The sequence below is a fragment of the Heloderma suspectum genome, chromosome 11, assembly GCF_057233095.1.
Source record: "Heloderma suspectum isolate Gila_16-S chromosome 11, 16-S_ref, whole genome shotgun sequence".
Taxonomy (NCBI): domain Eukaryota; kingdom Metazoa; phylum Chordata; class Lepidosauria; order Squamata; family Helodermatidae; genus Heloderma; species Heloderma suspectum.
Window position 1 is genome coordinate 3,302,981 of NC_139468.1, and position 23,758 is coordinate 3,326,738.

Below are 23,758 nucleotides of genomic sequence, written 5' to 3' on the forward strand. Positions count from 1 at the left end.
TGGTGTCAACTCGATTAAAAATCAAGTGTTTAAGACATCTTTCACCACTCAGATTTTTGCTTGTCTACTTCTTCTTGAATCAACATAAAAACATACTGAAGCTTCCCCACTTCTTCTACTATCAGATGCTGCGTGTCCCATTTCCCTGCTCCTTGAAACTCCACTGACTTACACGCTGTTATCCCCTTGGCTCCGGGTGTGGTAAGTTCGCCGACCTGCAGTCTTTCCATTCCGAAGCTCCACAGCAGGCAATTCTTTGAAGTAGCGACAGAACTGCTGAATGTTACTGTTGAAAGAAGGAAATGTGAACCAGAAGCATGTAGCATGAAGGGCAGGAAAGAAAGTGAAGGACAACTGTTTCCTTTGTGAGTAACTCAGCAATGAATAGCTGTAGAACAGCTTTTTAAAAAAAAATACACCACATGATGTGAACCTTCTAGAATTGTATCTGGCATTCCTGCATGTTAACGCACTTGAAATGAACATGCACAGAACATATCTGCATTATGGATTCTCTTTTTCAACACCACGAGTGATACAATTTGCAAAATATATTCTAGAATTATGCCAGGTAAACATATGCCACTGGTGGGAATACAAACTGACAAATGAGTAGAGGTACAAAACTGGGTAATATGGGTATAAGATGCAGACACTCTTGTGTGCTCAGTTCAGATGCACAGTACTTAGCAGTCTAGCTGAGATGACAAGACTCATAACACATCACAGGGTATGCAGATAACAGCCCAAGAAACCAGTTAAGGAAATGGCATTTTATCCGAACAAACAAGAGTACCTGAGTGACTGAAGAATTGCATTCATAAAACACGTGTTCCCCAGATTCCGAAGGCCTGTAGCACACAGGGCTGTGGTGCTCCCCTGTGAACCAGAGCAATTAAAAAAATTAATCCACTTTGAGGGAGGGTTACACAAAAGCAGACACCTATACCAAGTTTTAAAGTATTAAATGTTCAGCCAATGTTGATAAGCTGCAGAGAATTTAGAACACAGGAAGTCAAAGACTTGATTCAGACACATCGGGCTTCAGACTGCTCATAAAAGGGCTGTCACAAACTGAGGCCGCCCAGTGCCCACAGGAAACACGAGATCATACAATGAATGTGTTCATGTGATTCCAGCTGGGTTGAGACCACTGGTGGCCCATCACACTCTCATGGGCAAATACAGAATGAATAAATAAGTAATACAGATAGGTAAAGCCAACTTCTCTTATTAGGCCAATTTGAGTAAATAAAACAGTATTTATTATTTGTTATATTTACATCCTGCCTGTAAGGTAGGTTAGGCAAGGAGATAGTGGCCACTTTCGCGCAGAATGTCAGAATTGCAGAGAATTCTAGTTTATTGTTCACGAGCAGCATGCTAGTTTACATCGCTCCCACTTGGCTCCTCCCACCAACAGGAATGGCCACAGTACCCAGCAACACACCAGGAAGAAAAAGCTTAGCATTGCATCTGAACACTCCCCTAAAGAGCCAGGAATCAGATACCAACTTCAAACCCTGGCTTCAGACGCTGGCTTGTTAAGGGAGCGTCAAACTAGGAGTCCCAATCCAGATGCACTGCCTAGCTTTTTCTTCCTGGTGAGTTCCTGGTTACAACAGCCACTCCCACTGGCAGGAGGAGCCAAGCAGGAGCTAACAGGCAGTGTATATTACTTGGAAGATTGTTGTGTGTGAATCTGGCCCGTTAATTGGTTCAAGGTCTCACAAGGAGTCTTATGCAAAGCAGAGATTTGAACCCTTCTTTCTTTGAGGCAGAACAAAGAAAGTAGCTAGATATCAAGGTTCCCTGGACAATAAGACATAATACAAGTTCAAAACATTTTTGCCAGCTGAAATAGTCACCTATTTGGCAGAGGCTTTAGTATTCAAAACTAGATATACAATGACTAGCTTATTCCAAACCAGAGTTAGAAGCATGTGCACCATCAACATTGAAAATGTCATCCAAGGACCTTCAGGCAAGAACACATTAGAAAGCTACACTAAGAGCCCATGACATTTACTTGGAAATGAGCTCCATTGATTAATGAGATTTGCTCCAAAGCTATCAAGCTAGGATTGCAGGCTCAGTGAGCCTATAAACAATTATGCTGTACCTACATTTATTTTTAACAATTTGCTGTTTAAGGAGGAGTTTTCCAGAAGTCTTCTTTTCCTATGTCGGTCTGCTGTAAAAGCTGAACTGTAGTAAAGGAATAAATTACTTGTTAAGACATGTTAAAGGACTCAGAGAGAACACACTAAAGATAAACTTGGCCATGATGTCTTAAAAACTGCATAGTCCCATCTCCAATGTTTCCTTTACATGCAACAGAGACCTATCATTGGTTACGGAAACTACAGTACAAAATTAAGAGCTATCTTAAAATAAAATTTCCATATTCCCCTAGAGCATAGGCTTAAACCCAGTTCTGTTTTCAATAGCATGTAATCATACAATACCCAAATTAATCTGATTAGGTTATACTACAGCAGGCACCCGCAAGCATGACCTAATTAACTTCCAATCTAAAATAACAAACTGCTTTCTCGATCAAAGGCCCCTTGGCAGAGAATTCCCACAGGAGTCCATCTTTGCTCATACAACTGTTGTTCTAAACATGACACTTAAGTTCGCCAAAGCCAGCCAATTGAAAATACGCAACATCTGGAACTTCCTAACCGACTTTTGGTTTTGGATTCCAGGTCAGCCCAAGACATTCTGGTGTCTAAGCCTACCTAAGGTGACAGGTCTTCAAGCACCATTCAGGTGTCATAGTGGAAGGCCAATATCACAAGTGGGTACATGGCACCAGAAACTTTGGTGGTGCAGTTCCCATAGGATCTGCACATGACCATGGTGTGCTCTTGCGCAGATCCCATTCATTCCAATGAGGTCTGCACCAGAGAATTTCCAGTGGATTGTATTCTGCGTTAGCTAGCGGAAGGCAGGGCACAGCTGGATTTTGAGTATGTATGTATAAGGACAAACTGCTAAAAAGGAATGCCATCACAATGGTACATTACTTTCAGACAAAGCTAGGCGCATATAACTTACTTTTCCAAATTTTGAAGGTGCTCTCGGACTTTCTGTACCAGGCCAAGCTTGGTGTCATTGACTACAAAGTCATCACAGCGATAACTGTGGAGAGGATACACATAGATCAGCAAACAGATAGGTTTCAGCACAGCTTGGATCATCATGACGCTTATGCTCACCTAACCTGGGCTTGTTGAACTATACAGCAAATATATTAAGAAGTGGATGTTACAAGAACTAAAAGGCAAATAGCATGCACGGCCTCCTTTCAGATATTGTATTTTTATATTGTATTTTTAATTGTTTTAATCTTTGTTAACTGCCCAGAGAGCTTTGGCTGTACAGAAATGTAATAAATAAATAAGTAAATGTCGAGCCACAGAAATGTTCCCGCCCTTAATATCTGAATAGGTAGCACCTTTAAGAAGCTCCACACAGTACAATAGAAGGAAACAAGTGAGACCTGCAACAAAATGTTGCAGTATATCCTCACCTCCTCGTAGGAGTGTTCCTGTTCAGGGTTCCTGCCAGCTAGCACAATAACCTCCTCCAAGACACTACAAGCTGTAAGGAGCTCAAGCAGGGCATTCTACCACCCACCCAATTTTCCTTTTGCTACTGACATTCAACATTCCATGGCTACCGAGCATGCTTAATCCTCACTGGGCTGGGGGGAGGGGGTTGTACTTCTGCAAACCACATGGTTCCCGCAAGCATGTCAATACCCTTCTCATTACCGAGTGGCCTGTTTTGGCTCCAGTGCTTTCAGCTCTCAAGTGATACAAGCTCAAGATGTGTATTTCCACTTAACTAAAAATAGTCACATTGCTTTCAGAGGCTACTCCTACAGAACATTTCTGTAGCTGATGACATTCTGCCCACCAAAGAATCCTCTATAGATGTCACATTCCTAAGCAAGAGATACCGCAGTGAGCAGTCGGCACGGACACACAAGCATTGTGGAGCAAGGCATGCCCTGCCTGAGACACCGAGAGAGCAGATATTACTGCTGCTAACACCAGCACACGCTGCTCCGTATGCTAGCACTTTAACCTATTTCTTTACAACAGGGACTTTCAGTAATTTAATAGGTTTCTTCTAAATTCGCACTACCTTAAGTGATAGCACACCGATGAACTGGGGTAGCAATTGTGGACACAATTTGTTACACAGTACACTATCATGGCATGGTTTACTAAAACTGTTTCTAGCACATGTGGATCCAGAAACAGATCTTTAAAATCATAATAGGTATTTATTTAAAATGTAAACTTACTAAACTTATTAGTTTAACATTTTTGCCACAGTACAATAGCTATTTGGCCCATGAGTAATGTTCTAACAGTAATTCTGCTTTTGTTTCTGGTTACAGTATTCACTTCCTCATAATTACACTACTACCAGCACCCCACACATGGCACAACCTCAGCGTCACAGCAGCTGAAGGAGTGGTTAAAAACAGGAAGGACTAGACAAGTCAGTAACACCTTTCCTGCTTGGAAATGCAATTGCCACAACTGTATTGTGGGCTGGAAGCCTTTGAAGATGTCAGGAAGTGACTGCAAGACAAATCACAGCAGATGTCGATACTATAAAGCAACTACGAAATGGAAAGCTACATGGCCTCCTGCCAAAGGTCAATGCACGAAAAGTCAAAACCTCGTTACGAGACCCCAACGGAACTCTGAAAACAAAAAAGCCATATTGAGTAATATTAGTGAAATGCTCAAATTTTAGTACCATGCTACATACCACAGAAGCAGGAAAGCATCAACTGACCAGCTATGATTCAACAACCAAGCCATACTCAATGATAAAGCATGATGTATAGACATCTAAAATACTTTCCTTCTTGCAATTAACAAATAATATATCATGTGCCAAGATGTTTTTAAATGTGCTCTACAGATATAGTAAGCATCCCTTTTAAAGTTTGTCAAGCATTCTACTTAACACTTTATTATATTTTTAGCACCTTTGGTTCTAAGACCTTGCACCTCATGGTCCCCTAATTGCCAAAAATAGCTTAAGTCAAGTTGTGAGGTGAATGCACAGCACAGCTGATATTTCTAATTTTTTCTTCACAAAGTCAAGTAATACTTCTGCTTTAAAACAACATGTATTCACATTCTGCCTAGTTCCCCATACCCTCTCCATCCACATCAGGAACAGGCAGTTTGTTCAGCACTGAAGGTCAAGATTGGAAAGGTATTGTGAGCTGGAGAACTGAAGCAAAAATGGACACTAGAGGGTTGGAACATTGAGGTAACATAGCAAAAGCATGATAAGAGAAAGGAGCTCTCTATGACTGCTGAACTATAGAACTCTTTCCCCTACATACTTCCCCCAAACTCTGAGCCTGAGATCTTCCAAGGCATGATAAATCCTTTTGTTTCGGTGAGCTTTTAATGGCCAAGGTTAAACAGATATATTTTAATCCAGTAAAATGCTTTCCTAGAGAGTCTACCAAGCAGGCCATCTGAGGCCAGACTGAACTAGATAGGTTTGTTTAGTTTAGTAAGTGGGACACAGGGCGCCTCAAGGGAGGCAAGCGGGATGGGAACAGCTGCTTTAAACTCACAAGCTAAGCTTATAACACATCCCTGCTGTCCCACTGACAACACAACAGGGAAATGCCTGAGAATGGCTGCACCAAGCAAGGTGTGCAATTTTTGCTCATGTAGCCAAGGCAAATCACATGGTTACCTAGCAGGCTAACAATGCCCCTTACCCCCAAGGGAGTGGCTTCCACTAGAGTGATCTTTCTGTAACCAGTCTGCCCTAACCATGTGGGTGGACAATATACACATTATCCAGAGAGGCCAGAAGCAGCCAAAGAGATAGCAGGTATCAATGACCACTGGTCCCATGCAAATTAAGCCTTTGACAAAAGATGGGGAGGGGGGACATGGTGATGGCTTGCACAATGCCATAATGCTGTGGTCTGGATATGTGAAGATGCAAATCAAAGATATGAAAGGGGGGGGGAGCGAGAGAGAGAGAGAGAGAGAGAGAGAGAGAGAGATGCACACATGAGAGACCTCAAAGAAAGGCCATATTTAAACCAGCTTTATAGGAGTTAATTTAATGAATACTTTATTGAGAGGTTACAGAACTGAGGCTTGATTCAAACATAATACTGAACTACATACCTGGAAGGAGTTTCTCACTCATGTCCTCCCTCCTTCTCTTCCCCTTAGGGATGGCGGAGAATTTCTCCACGAATCTCGGGGAGGCCGAATGCCAACACATTCGGCCCCCCAAAATTGGCGGTGAAATTCTCCGCCACCCCCCTGACACCCCCCCGGGATGGGACTTACTCCCTCGAATGTCCCTCTCAGCGGCGGGTCCTGGTGGCGGTTCAGCGGGGGCGGTGGCCGGTCTTCCGACCAGCTGCCGCTACTGCCATTACAAAGTGAATTAAAAAAAACCACCTACGTAACGATTTACATAGCCTATCATGGCTAGATTTCCAAAGTCAGCCGTGATAGGCTACGTAAATTGTTACGTAGCCTATCACGGGTGACAATGAAAAAAAAAAAACAAGTATGCAAATGGCAGCGCCCATGGGCACCGCCATTTGCGTACGTGCTTTTTTTTTTTTTTAAAGTCACCCGTGATAGGCTACGTAACGATTTACGTAGCCTATCACGGCTGACTTTGGAAATCTAGCCGTGATAGGCTACGTAAATCATTACGTAGCCTATCACGGGTGTGTGTTGTTGTTTTTTTAATTCACTTTTTTATTTCGCGCCCGGGGAGATGGGGCGCTTCTCCCCAACCTGAATTTCGGCCGGGCGAGGCAGGGCGCCTCCCCCCCTGGCCTGAATTTCGGCCGGGTGAGGTGGGGCGCCTCCCCCCCACCGGCCTGAACTTCGGGGGGAGAACCGAAGCGCCTCCCCCCCACCGCGAAACAAGCTGCGGGACCAGGTAAGTGACTTTTGTACATCCCTACTTCCCCTCGCACATTCAGGCTAATTAGTTACTTCCTGTTTTTTGGCAAACTATGGCTGGTACTTGTTCTGCAAGCCAGGATGGCAAACCAGGATCAAACACTGGTTTGAACTAAGCCACTGATCTCTTAAAGTCTCTCTCTGTTAAATTAACTGTATGTAGACTTACTTCTCTGGGCTGGCCTTTGGGTTTCAGGGGAAAAACAAACAAACTTGGAATACTCTTACAAAAGACTGAAGAAATTTCAATGTACTGGACAAAAATGTTATTCAGTTCAATGACAGTAGTTGCTTTCATTGCTTACCTTGGGCCTTCAAGATAGAGTGGGGTAGACATATAAATAAAAGCAAGCAAACTGTTTGCAGTGTGGTGGCTTAGAGTCCAGAAGTCCCCAGTTCAACTTTTACTACTAGATGGCCTTCAATAAACCACCATCTCAGCCTCCACCCACCATCTACATTATATAAATGCTATTACAACTAACTGAAATCTTGAAAAAATTAACTTACCAGTATGTACTGTAACTACTGCAGTCCATGCACACTGTATGTTGAACCTTCTCTGGCTTTTCTGTTTTCTTGTGGTTAATTAAAGAAACTTGGGCATCTTCAAAATGCTTCTTTGCATGGCCATTTACATATCTTAAAGGAAGAACAAAAAGCAGCAAGATTTCAGGAGCCTTCTTCTCATACTGCCGTATGTATCTATAAGGAGCAAATTAACTCTAAGTGCAGTAGCATTAGCTCCTTCTTTCTACCACTGCCCAATTTCTCTCAGATTTGACATGCTAACATGCAGCATGCTTTGGAAGCACTTCAGGAGAATTAAACTCAACTTCAGCTTTTGACATTTTTGCTCAATTAAGGATTTGTTGTTGCTGGTCCAATAAAAGACACCACAAAACTTCTGAAAAAAGGCAAATTTATCTTTCCCAGATTATCTATCATTTTAAGTAAAGGGCAGCACTCTTATTCTTAAATCTTCTAATTGTAAAATATTTTTCACCTTAATATGTATTCAGGAGTCAAATGGATTTCTGTTTTTAAGTGGCAGAACATGGCAGCAGAAGCAGAGAGTAGCAGCTGGAAGAAGGAATACCTTCTCATGGGGAATATGTGCATGACTGCCATTTAATTGAGGGAATCTCCATTTCCTTGGCCAAGGCCCCCAAAATACTGGCACCAGAACTGTGAACTTTCAACATTTTTCTGGGACGATGACTGCTTAAAACCAGCAGTGGCCAACCTTTTTGGCCACATCAGTCACAAAGCACAAGGTCACGCCTTGCTGCGGTTTTACCTCTACTCACTTAAAAACACTGAAGGAGTGCAGGCCCAAGTCTATGCCAAAGCTAGGCTAACCAACTCTTCTGCTCCTGTCCAAACATGCCACAAACCTCTGCTGCTTATGCTTTTTCATCACACCATGCAGCAAGTAGGCCACACATATTTTAACATCAACGTGGAGAGACTATGAAAGAAACGCCAACTCTCCTGCAGTAATCCCAGTGTCGGTTCTACACCCACCTTCCACAGTGGACACTTGAGCAGGTCAGGCAGATCCACGGACTTTTGTTAGATCGGCACACTGTTGGGCAGAAAAAACACAGATGAGAAACACAGGCTGCGATGTGGTCGTGTAAGCTGATTTTTGAGCTATGTAATCTCTCTTTTTCAATAGTTATATAAAGTAAAACATTTTCTCAAAGATATTTCTACAGTATCAATAGTTCCAAAATAGACAGCTCCAGCAAACTAGAGGAGAAATCTGGCAGAATGAGGGTGGATGGTATGCAAACATTAACTAGGGAATGGATATATGTTTTAAGATTAGAACATTACATTTTACATATGGTATTTTCACTATAAAATGTTCCCGGTTTCACACACTCCTTCCTCACTATGTTGTATGCTTTCCTGCTTAGTATATTTAATGATCTAGGGTTATAGTTCAAGAATACCACAAAAAGCAAACACATAATCAGAATCTTAATATAAATACTTTGATTTTCGTAGATGAAACTATATTGATCAAATTTAAGTGAGTCAAACTGATTACTGAAACTTTACTGTCCTAAATCAGAACCAAAGTCACAACTGAACCAGAACTAAATAAAAAATGGAAAGGTCTGACACACTGTTTATGATATAACACTCTCATATTGAAGCATGAATAAACTCATGTCCAAGTATCAATGCACTCCACTTATAACTGTGATTAAAACAGACATCTGAGATATTAGAAAGAAAATGAAAACCCATAAGCTACATTGTAACAATCAGATACCAGACACTTCTACGGAGGGCAGTCTGTTTTGTAATGATTGGGATGAGGATTAGTAAATAGTAAGTAGGGATTTCTTTTCTTGCTCTCATTAATGATTGACTTGAGGATCTGAAATGCTTTCTTGATGTACTGAGAATGTTTCTCCATTTTATACAAATTCTTAACACCAGCCACAACATCCAAATATTCTCCAAAGTGAGGTCATGAGGAATACAATACAGTGGCCAATTCTGACATTGTGAATTACTATTTCAAGTCAAAGGACAAGCTCAGTTCCATCCTTCTCCAATAATGCAACTGTTCCTATCTACCTATTTCAACTTGCTCAGAAGGTAGACCATGGTCCATGAATGGACATGTGGTCAATTTTTAGTGGACCTCTTAATACCTGCTGGCTGTTGAAATCATAGAAAGAATGCTTGACTAGCAGAAAGTCATTTCTTAGATTCTTAAGGAAGACTGCATATTTGGAATCACTTCACAGATCAGTTATTCCTTAATGATATGCTCTACTCCATTACCGTAACTACGAACAGAAGTCTATACTGAGACACTTTACTTCTGAAAGGTCAAAGACTGCTCAATTTATCCTTTATGATTTCCCCAACCTGGTGCCCCCAAACTACAACTCCCATCACCCCCAGCCAGCATGGCCAATGGCCCAGCTGGTGATGGTGGGATATGTACCCCTACACATCTGGAGGGCACCACTTCCAACACCCTAGGGAATCAAACTACTCCACTAAGCCCAGTAATAATCGCACACTGCTGAAACATTGCTCTTTCTGGGCCACAGTGCAGTCACAAGTATCCTCTTCATTGCTAGCTATAGCAGTATGCATATTTGGAGAAATTTTAAGTACTACATCTATAAAGTCACATAGGTTCAGTTCCATACAAGCTACAAAACACAACTATCTGTCTCTACAAACTTTGACAGCTGAGCCAGCATGTTTGAAGGCAGGCATACCAGAAGACACAGCTGCACGCAACTATAGTTCCAGAAAAACCAAAACTTCTTTAACAGCAGTGAGATGCCACAGAGCACCATGGGAGTTAATAGCTCAACTCAGACATCATGTCAAACCACTGTTTGCACTAACCATAGCTTTAACTCAAACCATGAGACTTGAGCTTCTGGACAAAGGGGCAAACCATGATTTACCCTTATACTTGTCTGCTTTGCAGTTCAGCAGTGGGCAGACGGTAGTTCTCCAGATGTTTGAGACTTCAACTCCCAGAAGCTACTGCCAGCTTGGCTAATGTTCAGGAATACTGGGACCTGAAGTCCAAAACACCTGGAGATCTACTTTCTGCCCACCCTTGCTCTAGATGCAGAAGCCTCTAGAGGTTAACTATGGTTTGTGAATTCATTTGTTGTTCAGTCGTTAAGTCATGTCCGACTCTTCGTGACCCCATGGACCAGAGCACGGCAGGCCTTCCTGTCCTCCACTCTCTCCTGGAGTGTGCTCAAGTTCATATTCATTGCATCGGTGATGCTGTCTAGCCATCTCATCTTCTGCCATCCCCTTCTCCTTTTGTGAATTCATACATCATACCGAACAGTAGTTACATTTCCTTAACTCGGTGTGCCTGAATTGAGCAATTATATAAATGCTGAAAATATATATAACCAGACTTGCAAGAACAACAAAGCTCTTCTAGGTGTGAAATTTGAGTTTACCATTAAATTCCTTTACACAGCAACAGTCAAGGGAAAACAGAATGCAGTTGTTCTGCAAGCTTTAACTAAAATGTCTTCAACAACAACTGCCTACTATTTAGTCCAGCTAGCCAAAAAGTATCTGTGATGCCGTAAGGCAGCCTGAATTGAGTCATATGTCTCTTTTCATCAACATCCTGTTAACGTTTTCCATTGCATAACAGAGGAGAGAGAGTGTACCGCTGTTTACAACTTAATAACTTGGGAATCTGCTATGCTTGTTGGTTATTTACACACCAGCCAAAGCTATCCTTGCAAATAATTTACACTATTTCTAAGAGCAAAACACAGAAACATAGAAACAATATTTAGCTTTCAAGCATGACAATTCAGATGGCCTTTTAAACTTTAGACAATGGCTTAACGGGGTCTTAACAGCTTATTTTGCCTAGCTGTTAGTTCGGCACTTCACATATATCGCCCCAGTAACCCTTACAAAACCCTGCTAAGGTAGGCCACTATTAGCTGCATATTGCTGCGGTGGGGAGGGTGAAGCAAAGATATAGAGGAGGAATGGGGAATATGTGGCCCGCCAGACACTGCTGGACTGCAACTCCAATCATCCGTCATCATGGCTTAGGCTGGCTAGGGCTGATGGGAGCTGCGGTCCAACAACATCTAGAGGGCCATATATTCCCCACCCTGATGTGGAGGTTTTCCTAAGGACACCTATTGAGCTCACTTGCGATGAGAATTAAACCAGATAATTTTTGGTTTGCCCTCACTATTCCTAGCTACCTCAGCTCTCAAAACTCCAATCCAATCAGATTAGCACAAACCCTAGGGGTTCATCAAACAGAGCTTTTCTCCTGCTATTGAGATGACTCTCTCTTGGAAGTTTGCAGGCTCTTTACCTGCAAACTTCCAAGACACCATTACCCTCCAGGGTGTCTCCCACCATCTCCTCCAGCCTATCTCGTGCCTGAAACGCAAAAAAAAAGGTATTTTTTCCAGCCCATGGAACAGGAGCACCTCCCTGTGAAATTCTCCAAAAGCGGAAGAAACCGCTGTGTGTGTTTGTTTTCCGTTGTTGGGGGAGCGGTCAGGATGAGATTTGACAGGAGCAAGGGCAAGAATCGCCTGCGGAATGTGTCCCCTGCCTCTGCGTTTCTCATTTGGAGGGAGAAGAGGGTAAAATGCCTCCCTGTATTGAAGGGAGACACATCTGATCCCCCACCCCACCAAGCTCAGAAGCAATGTCCTCTGTTGCTTCAGAGCACCCTATTAAGTTCAGTGGGGCTTACTCCCAAGTATGTGTGCTGAGGGTTGAAGACTTACAGGGTGATCTTATGTCTACTCAGAAGTAAGCCTCACTGAGTTCAATGCAGCTTACTCCCACAACAGTGTGCCATGGGCTGCAGACTTACACCACAATCTTACATTTTATGTCTACTCAGAAGTAAGTCAGAGGTTTCCTGCGGGCTGTGAGAAAAAAGTACAGTAGAAGTTAAGCTACAAAAACAAGACTCCCCCACCACCCTTTGCACACATGCCAGGGAAGGAGGAAGGCACTCCCTCCGTTCAAACCACGTGGCTGGTGGCTGCCGTGTAAAGAAGGCTTCCTAATCCCACAAAGAAACCGAAAGCAGGAAGCTCCGGAAAGGATGTGGGTTTTTGCGGGGGGTTTGCTTAATGTAGAAACACACCTAGTCTCTTGTATGATCAAAAAGGGTTTTCGGTAGATGAGTTCTCTGTGGGTTCCACACCTAGACATGGGAGGGGGAAAAGGAGAAGGAAAGTGAAGCAGGATAAAACAGCAGACAAACACGAAACAGGCCTTATAAAGGAGCTGAGTCAGGAGCCTTGAGGCAATGCTGAAGGCAACTTTAAAAAGCACACTTCTAAAGGGCATCTAATAAAACCTGGTGTCTCCCTTGCAAATCATCACTGTTTGAATATGTATTAGACTTTCTGGGAGACAATTAAGGACCCGTAGCTAAAAATACAACTGGTCAGTTCACATAAATGAGCAATTTTGCCCTTCCTCCAACTCTGACCTCACTGGTGTCTTGGCTTCCTGTCTTCCAATCTCACTACTCCCTTCCTACAGTGCAGTTCCTTGGCCCTGTGCAAGATTATTTCTTCCTCTGGATTTTCTCTCTCATTCACCCCTTTTCCCCTAAACTGTATGCCTTCGCTGCTGCCTATGCCTTCAGGAAACGTTCAATATTCCATTGCTGTCACAGTCACCCAAAGCAATTAGCCTACATCACTCTTACTCAACCTAATGCCCTCCAGATGTTTTGGACTACAACTCCCAGAATTCTTGGCCATTGGCCATGCTGGCTGGCGTTGATGGGAGTTGACATCCAAACATCTGGAAGGCACCAGTATGGGGAAGGCTGGCCTACATGATGCCACTGCAGTTATGGTAATAGTTATGAGGTACAAGCACACAGACAAGCTGATGGCAGCCAGGTTTTAAGACTATATAACATTACTAATTGAAGTGGAAAATATAGTTCTGCCTCCCCCAAACCCGGCCTATATACTAAGAAAAACAAGGCTATCTTCTGTAACTGTAGAGACTAATAAGATCTGTTGACAGAGAAATGATGATGACTACATTTCCAGGGAACCAGCAATGCTGGAAAGAGTAGGAATATTTACAGAACACAACCAAGGAGATATAGGGGGGGAAAACAAGCCAATTCAATAGCGTGGTTGTTTATAATTTTATTTAATGTGCTTCCTTAAAAGAATGAATAGCTCTCAGCCACACCAGATTGAAGTCCAATGTCGTCCACTACGTATGCACATGCCCAATTGGAGATTTGGTTTTCATTCAGCAATCAAGATGTTATCAGCACTGGCTGAGCAAGAGCATAGAAAGTTGTTTTGCACTTGTGGGGAAGGAGCAAGAAAGTACAAACTTGGATTGCAGCCACAACCACCTCCTAATCAGCCTCGAAGCATGTTGCCAACCTAAATACCCAAGAGGTGGTGAAGCAACACTGTGTATTACAAATTTCCTTGATGCAACAATCCCTCACCTGGAAAATGTACTTGGATGCTTATTTTCCAGCTCTTAATTAACACTGAATATCACAGAATTCAAGGGTCTCATATTTTGAAGCAATTACCTTTAATTCAGCAAACTGAAAATCACATCTGACATTTAAAATCCTAATGAACAAAATGCAGCATGAATCACTGCTAGTAAACACAGATCAGCTGTGAGGAGAATCTGAAGCCTATGAAGTCTTAACTGGGGAAGGAGGCCAACACCTGTCTTTCAGTGCTGAAATTTTATTATGGAGAAGCTTCATCTGCCTTCAATGTTGTGCTGATGACCACACTGCACGGCACAATGTCCTTACAGCACAATGTGTGATGCTGAACCTGCAAAACACTTCTGCAGCTCACCTCAGACATTATGACCAAACCATGGTTTGCTGATAGGAATGAGCTTCACACTCACGCATGTCCTCCTCCGTGCACTTCCATTTAATTCCTCACATCCCAATTTGAAGTAACCTTAGTTCGCCATCATATTCAAATCAGGAAAACCATAGCTTGACCCCAAACCAGAACTGGAAGCCCACTTCAAGTTGTGGTTTCTAATTCCACTACAATAACCACACTTGCAATATAATAATCATAATTTATCCAATTTGGATAACATAGCAAAGTAAGGCTACTGCAAACCCAGAAAAGAACTGGAGCAGATGAGGGAAGAAGGGTAGCACATGACCCTGAAGGCTAAGGCATGGTTTGGCCGCAACATCTCAAATTGGACTTATTATGCCTAAATGGTGCTGCGGGCAGACAACACCAGAGCTGATCACTGCAATTGTTATCAGAGGGGAGAAGCAACACAATTTCTTCAAGTGCCCAACTGCTGCCATCAGAGGACAATGAAACCCACAAACAAATGTACCACCATCCTGTACACTGTATCCTCTTCCATGGTATCCCCATTTCTAATCAAGATTTTGCCTATGATGTATGCATGTGCAAGAATTCTAACAAGCTGATGGTGATTCATTTTCTAAGCACAAGAACCAAATTTTAATTGCCATGGCAACCTTAGTGTTTAACAACTTTCCAGTCCTGTGATCTATACACTGAGTCGATACGAAGAAAGCATACCAAGAATCCACTCTTTAGTAGTTGCCTCACAATGACTGTTCCTGCTCTGGATGGGGCAGGTCTCCCAGGCTACTCTTAGATATGCCATAAGCCTTGCAGAAACCTGAGCCACACAATGTGCCTATAATCAAGAGGTTGTTGTGGAGCTAAAATGGGAGGGATTTTGCTATGTAAACTACTCTGAACCCCTTGGAAGGGCAGAATAAAAATATAAATAATCCAATAATTTTTTTAAATGACACATTTCACAATAGCTATCTAATTTTTTTGAAATTAGCATAAGTATCAAAAGTGTTGAGGATTCACTTCTTTGTTGTTCTCATAATATTAATGCTATAAAATATGTGACCATTATCTGACCAGTCAAATGCCTAACTTGAGACAAAAGTTACAGTGTGCTGAAAAGTACACGTTAATATGGTCTAGCGTGGCCATTTTTTCCATTCCTTTCTTTCTTTTTTTACAAGAATCCATGTGGCCCACTGATATATTTTAAACAGATAAAATAAATAAAGCAAGAGTGCATCCTCAGTAATGCTTACAGATTATCTAATCTCTCCTAATGACCCTGATATGATCTCTTTGTGGTTTAATGCTGGCTTGTTTCAAGCAAACCACAGTTAACATTAACAACTGTTTGCCAGTTTGGGGGAGGGGAACATGTAAGCTTAAGGCTCTCTATAGCTTTCTCAGGAGTGCCCTAGCAGCCTCTTTCAGTCTACTCCAATAGCCAACTCAAGACACAGACAAAAGGATTCTTTTCAAGGCTTTAATCCTTTTACAACTTAATGACTTTCAGATGCTAATCACCAGCAACTAAGCAATGAACAGCAGAGTAGCCTATGCTCTGGGTTAGGCAGTTGGTCCCCGTTTGAAGGAGAGTCACTTGCAGACCCTGAACTTACGGGCTAGGGAGAGTTCCTCCCTCTTTCCCTTGGGTCCACGGGATGCGACCACTGCTTGCGTGCCAAACGGGCGCTACGCCTCTTTTCCACGCCCTCCATCGCTTGTCACTCCCTGCATCTGCGTCGAGCGTCTAGCAAGCCCCCCTCCCGCACTCCCTCGCTGCCAGGAATGCTGGCAGTGAGGAATCTCTGTCAGCTGCTGTGCCTGTGAGGGATGAGTGGGCTCCTCTCCCACAGATTGCTGTTCCTCCTCGGAATCAGAACTGCTCTGGGGTTCTATGGGCTCAGTTTCCACCCTGACAAGCTTGTTCTTGTCAAGCCAAACTATGTTTTTGCGTTAGATCGAAACACGCTGCTCCTTCTGCACTTAGCAATTTCAGTATGTTGTTCAGTCTATTTGCTATGAATTTTTTTTGGTAAGGATAGTGAAGAGTTAAGTTCATCACTACCTGTCAATGAACAATGGGAAATAGGAGAGGAGGAAAAAAGATCAGATCATCCAAGCCTGTGTACCTGTATGTGTACCACTTTTACACAGTACACAGTGGTAAGCTGGCTGCCAAAAGAAAGCTAAATATACCATGACAGATTTAAGAACAAAAACGGCTCCTGGAGTTAATCCTTTATTACTAAAATTTTCTGCACTGGTAAATTCAGTAATATCATAACAGTCTAAATATAAGCTGTAAAACTGTAAATAATTGGAATATTTATTTATTTATTTATTTAATCAATGCTGCTTGACTATATCTAACAAGACATCTCAAGTGGTTTATAACATAAAAAATAAAATATAAAACATCTCAGTTAAAAACATTTAGAATAAAAAGAAACACCCTCAGTTAAAACTAGATAACTAACAATCAACAAACTGGGCAGCACAATCAGTCAGGTAAGGCTTGGGTGAAAAGGGAGGTCTTCAACTGGCACCTAAAACATGCCACAGTTGGTGCCTCTCACATACCCAAGAAGGAGGGGATTCCACAAACTTGGGGCCACCACAGAGAAAGGCTACTTCCAGGCTGCCACCAGATGGCAAGCTGCAGGTTGCAATTCAACCAGCAAGGCCTCCTCCAATTATCTTAGTCATCTAACGAGTCTACATCAGGGAAGCCAATCCTCCAGGTAACCTGGTCCTGAGTTGTTCAGCGGTTTATATGCCAGTAACAAAAGGCTGAACCTGGCTCAGTAGCTAACAGACAGCCACGGGCTATTAGCTACTGAGCACCAGTGTAATATGTGTGCGGCCAGACACACCACTCAGCGTCCTGCTGGCCGCATTCTGTACCAGCTGCAGCTTCCAGGCCAAGCATAAGGGTAGCCCCACAAAAGCGTATTACAGTAGTCTAAATGTGAGGTCCCCAATACATAGACTACAGTGGCCAGGCTGTCCCTTTTCAGGAAAGAGCGTAGCTGGCATACCAATCAAAGCAGGCAACAAGCACCCCTTGCCACAGGGGTTGTTTGGGCTTCTAATGACAATGATGTCTCCAGGAGCGAACCCCAGACTACATACCTGTTTTTTCTGAGGGAATGCAACCTCATCTAGAATGGCCAAACTCCCCAGTTTCCATACCCAGGAACCACTCACCCATAGAGTCTCCAAGTTTTTCTGAATAAGGCTGTTTAGCCACTGCTATTACTTCTGGACTGTTTGCAGGATTAAGATCAGATCTCTACACAAGGTTTTTTTCCTTTCCTGCCTTTCCACTGCATAATCTCTAGGTGGCACTGTGGTTTAGCAGAATAAGGCAATTACACTGGTGATGAACTGCACTTTGTTTTGCGATGCCAAAAAATACCAGATTTCCCCCCGCTCCCCCCAAAACTGCCACAGTACTTGGAAAACACAGGAGTGAAACTGGAGGAAAACATAGTTATCTAATGCACCTGTAAACAACCGTGAGTGAGGAATGGCAAATGCACAATAAAAACCTCATCTAGAAAAGTGCTCTGTCTTGTCAGGATTCAGACTCAGTACAATAGATGTTATTGTATTATAAACTCGTTCTGCACTCTAGATCCTTAAGCATAAAACAAAGCTTTTTCTCAAGCTATGTTTCACAGCCCCAATGTCATCTGTAACATTTTGATGAACGGCCATACACAGGCTTTGTCATTTTTAATGTTTCAGTTACGAGCAAAGATAAAGTGGATTTCTAGAATATAGTAGCTGATAATTCTCAAATCCAGGCTATGTGAACCTTGATTAGTTTTTCTGCAGTCAATACTGCTGCTGACAAATGAACACTTAACAACTGTTATGGTGGTAAGAGGTAATTTGCTCCTGAGAAGGCAGGGAGCACACAGTCATACAATCTGCTGTTGATCTCTTAACAGAAGTTAAGCATACATCTCCACTGGCTCTTACACACAATTCCCTATTTAGCAAAATACAATCTTAAAAACAAAAACATTAATCTCACCCTGAATTTATCCTATCGCTATGTCAAAAAGTATGTTGGCAAGAGTAGTACAAGTGAATTTAGAAGTCTGCTATGTTATAGAGTCAATTTATTCCTCTCTGTGGTTGTGTAATACTATCAAGGTGTTGCAAAAACACCACACCTAAAATGTCTAGGGAGTTTTAGTTACACAACTTGAACAATAAGCAGTACAGGTGCAATATGTTGTATGAGTTCAATTGCATCAGGCTGGTCCAGCCAATGCAGCAAGCAAATAGGAATGACTACAGAAAACAGAGACCTGCAAACGGTATGCCCTTTTCACATGGCAACATACATTACAACAGGGGCAATGAAAGAGCTTTTCATGGTATCGCATGTTACTATGTGATTAACTTAAAAATAAGCAGAATTATGACTTATTCAGCACTTAAAATGGTATAGAAAACCATGGTCATATTCTGGCAAAAAGAAAGCACACACAGACTAAATAGAAGCAGCAGGGCTTGAACCCCTGGCTTCTTTATGGATTGTATCCAACGGTGCCCTTCTGTTCACAGAAGAGTCTTTGATCTAGTATAGGTCTCTGCTAACAGAAGGCATTTTTTACTGATTCCCCCTTCCTCCTATCGGCCCCGTGCCACCTCCCACACTGTTCAGGAGGATCCCACCTCCCACACTGTTCAGGAGGATCCCTCCACTCTCTGGAGATTTTCAGAGGGCACAGGGGGAAATTGCTGAAAATCACTCCCCAGCCCTTCCATTAACAGAGGCCTCCACAGGATCAAAAACCTTCCCCAGCCTTGTAAATAACCCCCAAAGAGTAGACTAGAACATTTTTACTGACCTGGCCTGCTAGGGGCTGGCAGAGGAGAGATGGAGAACTGCATTTCTATGCTGGGCATGGAGGAGGGGGCTTCCCTCCTCTGGCAGCCTGCTTGGTTTCTATGTGCGGAAAGGGGCGAAGCACTCAACCTCTCCTCTGCTAGCCTACTCACTTGCCTGCAAGGAATTCTATGCACTTGCCTGCATGCAATTGCTGGTCGCCTACAGCTACCTAGCTAGTCCTTAAATATAAGGCCTCCCCTTCATCAAACAAAATGGCAGTAACATCTGAAATATACTTCAGAGGACTTTGCAAGTAAATGAAGGGCCTTTGTCCTTGATAGAGAGGCCCCACCAGGTTTGAGGGGGCTCTAGGCAAGGAGTACTTCACTCCCCCGAGTCTTGATTTTTAAACATCTGGGCGCTGCAATGACTCCTTGTCCCCAAAGCCTACAGCCCACTGACCAGGCCTACCGGTGCCCCTACCTCGATAGAATACTTCACCTTTACATTCACTTCCAACTGTGCATGCTCCCAACAGTTACTTAATCACCACTGACCCCAACTTTTGTTGAGATTTCTAATTCCCCTGACGGACTGGACAAGTAACAGCATTTGGGTGGCACAGTCCCTAAAAAACTTAGGTACCACAATGGGATGCATAACGTGAGGCAGCAGCATCTAAAGTCAATGAGACATGCCCTAAAGATGTCCCAAAGGTACTTCTCCAGGACTCGCCCAGGTTTTGGTGTATTCACTAAACGGGTCAGTCCTCCTCCCAGTGACTATGCCCACTATCTTTTGAGCAGATAATCCTGAGCAAAAAGAGAACAAACCATTATTTCCCATGTGTTTCTCTCTCCTCTGTAGTCCTTTCTTTGTGGGATCTTAAAGCACACATCAGGGGTCTGTGTGCCCCAACTGCCTACCTGACCCTGAGCTGGGATAGGCCGATGTCTTACTGGCATGCTATCTATCTTTAGCTATATCTGAAGATGCCCTAAGTTTTATTCTTGATCAAGTAAGACTGTTGTGATGCTGAACATAAATTGTACCCTAAAGAAATGTTGATGGGTGTTGAGCTGACCAATTAAGGCCAACATGCAGCCAGAACAAGCAGGCTGCATTGAACCACCACAGTTCACACTGAATAAAATACATATCACTGAAAAGGTTCAGACTTTTTTTTTGTTTATTGAGAGCTTACATTGAAGGAATTGATTTCAAAAATCTTCCACTGATAAGGAGATGGATTCAGCTCAACATACTTTGGGCTTTTTAGTACTAGTTTCCACAGTAAGATTTCTTTGCACTCACGTATTGACTTGATTTTTTTTGCATCCAATAAAGGCCAACACACTCCAAGATAGAAGACCACTTTCAGCTGATGATTCTAGCTTTTCAGTTGCCAACTGGATACAAAAGATGGCATGATTCCATTACTACTGTTCTGCATTTATAAAGCTGTGACTGCCACCAAGAAACAAGTCTGGGAAGATAAAAATTGAAGCATTAAATGTCCTTCAGCCAGTAAGGGAGGTTTAGGAATTCAAACTGTCTGAAACTACTTACTTCATTAAAGACCCCCTCTGAAATATTTCACAATGGTCCTCTGACAAACTCTGGGTCATGTTTTCACTTGTGAAAGGTTTGTCACTTGACAAAGGCCAGCTAGGCAGCTCAGAATGAGGCAGATCACATTGCAAGACAGATAATTCCTAGGCCATATGAATGGACATCACAGCCAGCAAAAGACAAATTAAAACCATCTGTTAAACATTTTCCCAGCTTGGCAAAAACAAAACAACTCAAGACCTTGACATTTATATAACAGTAAAAAGAGATGGTTAAAAAAAAATCCACACAAATTGTGAGGAATATGATGTAACTTCTCAACACAACAGAGAAAATCTTTGAGAAAGAAAATTCCTTTTCTTAAGAAACAAAGAAAGGAGATTTCATTAAGAGTTGTGAAATTTCACTCTAAAAATCCTACCCAGGGAAAATGTGGAGTTCATTTGTTTTGGCCCAGCTAGTCTCCTTAATGCCACATTGCAAGACTATGAGTTGCTGCAAGAAGTGAACAAATCGCCAACCAATTTCTTCGGTAGTTTTACATAGCTTGGTCACCACATAGTAGGATACCATCCAGGGGGGCATAGACCAATCTACAGGAGACTGGTATAGTTTTTGCAAGAGGTTCCTTTCCTCACCAAGACGCTTGCATGACTTAAAGGTGGGCTACCGATGGAACACAGCCCCGTGTCTTTTCCTTCCCCCGTTAGTGTTCAGGGACTTTCAGCAGTGATGTGATGATATGCTGTGCATTTCTCTGAACCACAAGTGGCAACAGGTGAGGAGGGAGAGGCTCACACCATGGTGTCACATGCATCACATGGTAAATATCCTAAGCATTATGGGAGAGTGAAGGGCTTTCAGAAAACAGCCTTGCATCTGCTGAGCACCCACAATCTCAATGCACATGAGAGCACATTTCATCTCGCAGCATTCCTTGTAAAGATGAACATGAGGATTGCATACAATTTCTATCCTGTACTCAGTTAACAGTATCTTCAAATCTTCAAACATACTTTTTTTGGGGGGGATCTAACACTACCCACTGCAATCTGCTGGCTGCTGGTAATATAAAATTATTACAGTCTCTGAAATTATGATTTAGGTCAGATGAACCCAAATAAGTTGCATGCTGGGGGGGGGGGACTACCAAACCACATATTTTATTCAAACTGGGATTCTTACGTAAGATTTTTTATGAAGTATCTTATAAAATTAATTGAAATATTAAACATGTTATACAGAGCCTCGTGTGGCGCAGAGTGGGAGGCGGCAGTATTGCAAATGAAACTCTCCCCATGACCTGAGTTCGATCCCAGCAGAAGCCGGGTCTCGGGTAGCTGGCTCAGGTCGACTACGCCTTCCATCCTTCCGAGGTCGGTAAAATGAGTACCCAGCTTGCTGGGGGAAAGGTGGTCACGACTGGGGAAGGCAATGGCAAACCACCCCGCTATAGTCTGTCAAGAAACCCCAGCGCAAGCGGCGTCCCTCTAGGGGTCAGTAATGACCCGGCGCTTGCACAGGAGGAACCTTTCCTTTCCTTTCCTTACAGTGTAACACTTAGAAATGTGCTCATTATTTGAGGCCCTAGTAAAATGCTGTTTTCTTAACTGTTAACTGGAACAGCTGAATAACTAACTGGTTTTGGTTCTCTAATACATTTCCCACCATCTTAATGCAACATGGCATAAATCAAAAGAAAGTCACCTAAGACATTGTGCCATTCTAAAATATGTTTAATAAGAATAGCTGATAAAAATATAAGAACAAACAGTAATTGCTCCTATAACTCCATAGTTACTGTTTACTCTTCTGTGTCACAAAACCTATCAATATAGTGCTGAAGTCCAGATTAGCTGTGCCTCAACACAGTTCATGATGATATGAACAAATCTGAATGTCCCCTTGTTGATTTTGAAAGGTACAAAGACGAAGTCTGATTAAGGAGAAATCAGTGAGTTTGCGTACTCCAAGTATGTTTTAGTGCTTTACTCTCAATTGGATTTACCTTCACAATCATATTATGCGGCAGGTTACTATTATTTCCATATTATTAATTTAATTTAATTTAATTCATTTTAAGTATTTTATCCTGCCCTTCAACTCCAAGAGTGACTGCCAAAAAGAATAAAATAATTAAAATAGAAATGCAAAACAGAAGACTGCAATACAGACTCTATTATATTAAGTGGTATATAAGTATTAATACATAAGAAATAATTGGGAAACTTAAGTTGAAATGGTGAAGAAATATCACACAACAAGCCAATGGCAGAAGGTGACATTTGAACCCAGATCCAAGTCCAATTTCCTAGCTATGCTAATGGACCACCTTGGTTAAACAAAGATATTCGAAGTATAAACTGTCATAATTTAAAGGAACAGGTGCTGAAAAAAGTAGAAGGGGCTGAGAGGGGTGACATCTAGGTTAAAGAGTGGAGTTAAAACCTGGATCCCCAATAAGCATGACAGTGCTGATGTGCTCTCCATTAGTGGAGAGAATTCAGAGACCAATGGTTTAATAACGGCTTTAGTCTAAACACAACGATGAGCACAAAGTGCAGCATCACCAGAGTCCCCAGGAACGAAGGCACATTTGTCTACTCATTGGAAGGGTTCACACGCCATGCTTACTGTTTACAAGCAGTGTGTTGCTGCAAGCAAGAGTGGCAAAACAAACCACGTGTGAACCGAGACAGACAAGCCCGAGAAATAACCCAACAACAAATCACGTCACTTGTACACTATTATTGTGAGGTTCGAGCCAGGTCATTATGACAGAGTTGCTGAAGCAGATAAACTGCATGCCCAGCAGGCAGTACTGAGGCCAGTGTCCACATGAGTCTCACAATCCCACAGAGACAGAAATCTTGTTTTATTGAAATTTGTTTACAGACATGTCCAGAATAATACATTATTTATCACTTGTGTCTTGTAAACTTTAAATA

The 23,758-nt window shown here is 42.4% G+C and overlaps 1 protein-coding gene across 3 annotated transcripts in view; it reads right to left on the reverse strand.

Annotated features, from left to right (window-relative positions):
- Positions 1–23,758, reverse strand: part of USP3 (ubiquitin specific peptidase 3) — a 47,948-nt gene that overhangs the window by 20,771 nt on the left and 3,419 nt on the right. The window contains exons 2-8 of one of the 3 annotated variants that reach the window (XM_084816660.1): positions 12,655–12,714; positions 8,526–8,586; positions 7,509–7,640; positions 3,064–3,147; positions 2,127–2,208; positions 797–879; positions 173–286 (exon numbers count right to left, since the gene is read on the reverse strand). In XM_084816660.1, the coding sequence (XP_084672786.1) occupies positions 173–286; positions 797–879; positions 2,127–2,208; positions 3,064–3,147; positions 7,509–7,537 (392 nt within the window). In that variant the 5' untranslated portion in view covers positions 7,538–7,640; positions 8,526–8,586; positions 12,655–12,714. Of the gene's footprint in view, positions 1–172; positions 287–796; positions 880–2,126; positions 2,209–3,063; positions 3,148–7,508; positions 7,641–8,525; positions 8,587–12,654; positions 12,715–20,552; positions 20,725–23,758 lie in introns of all 3 variants that reach the window. The other 2 variants (XM_084816659.1, XM_084816658.1) reach the window with 2 other exon arrangements.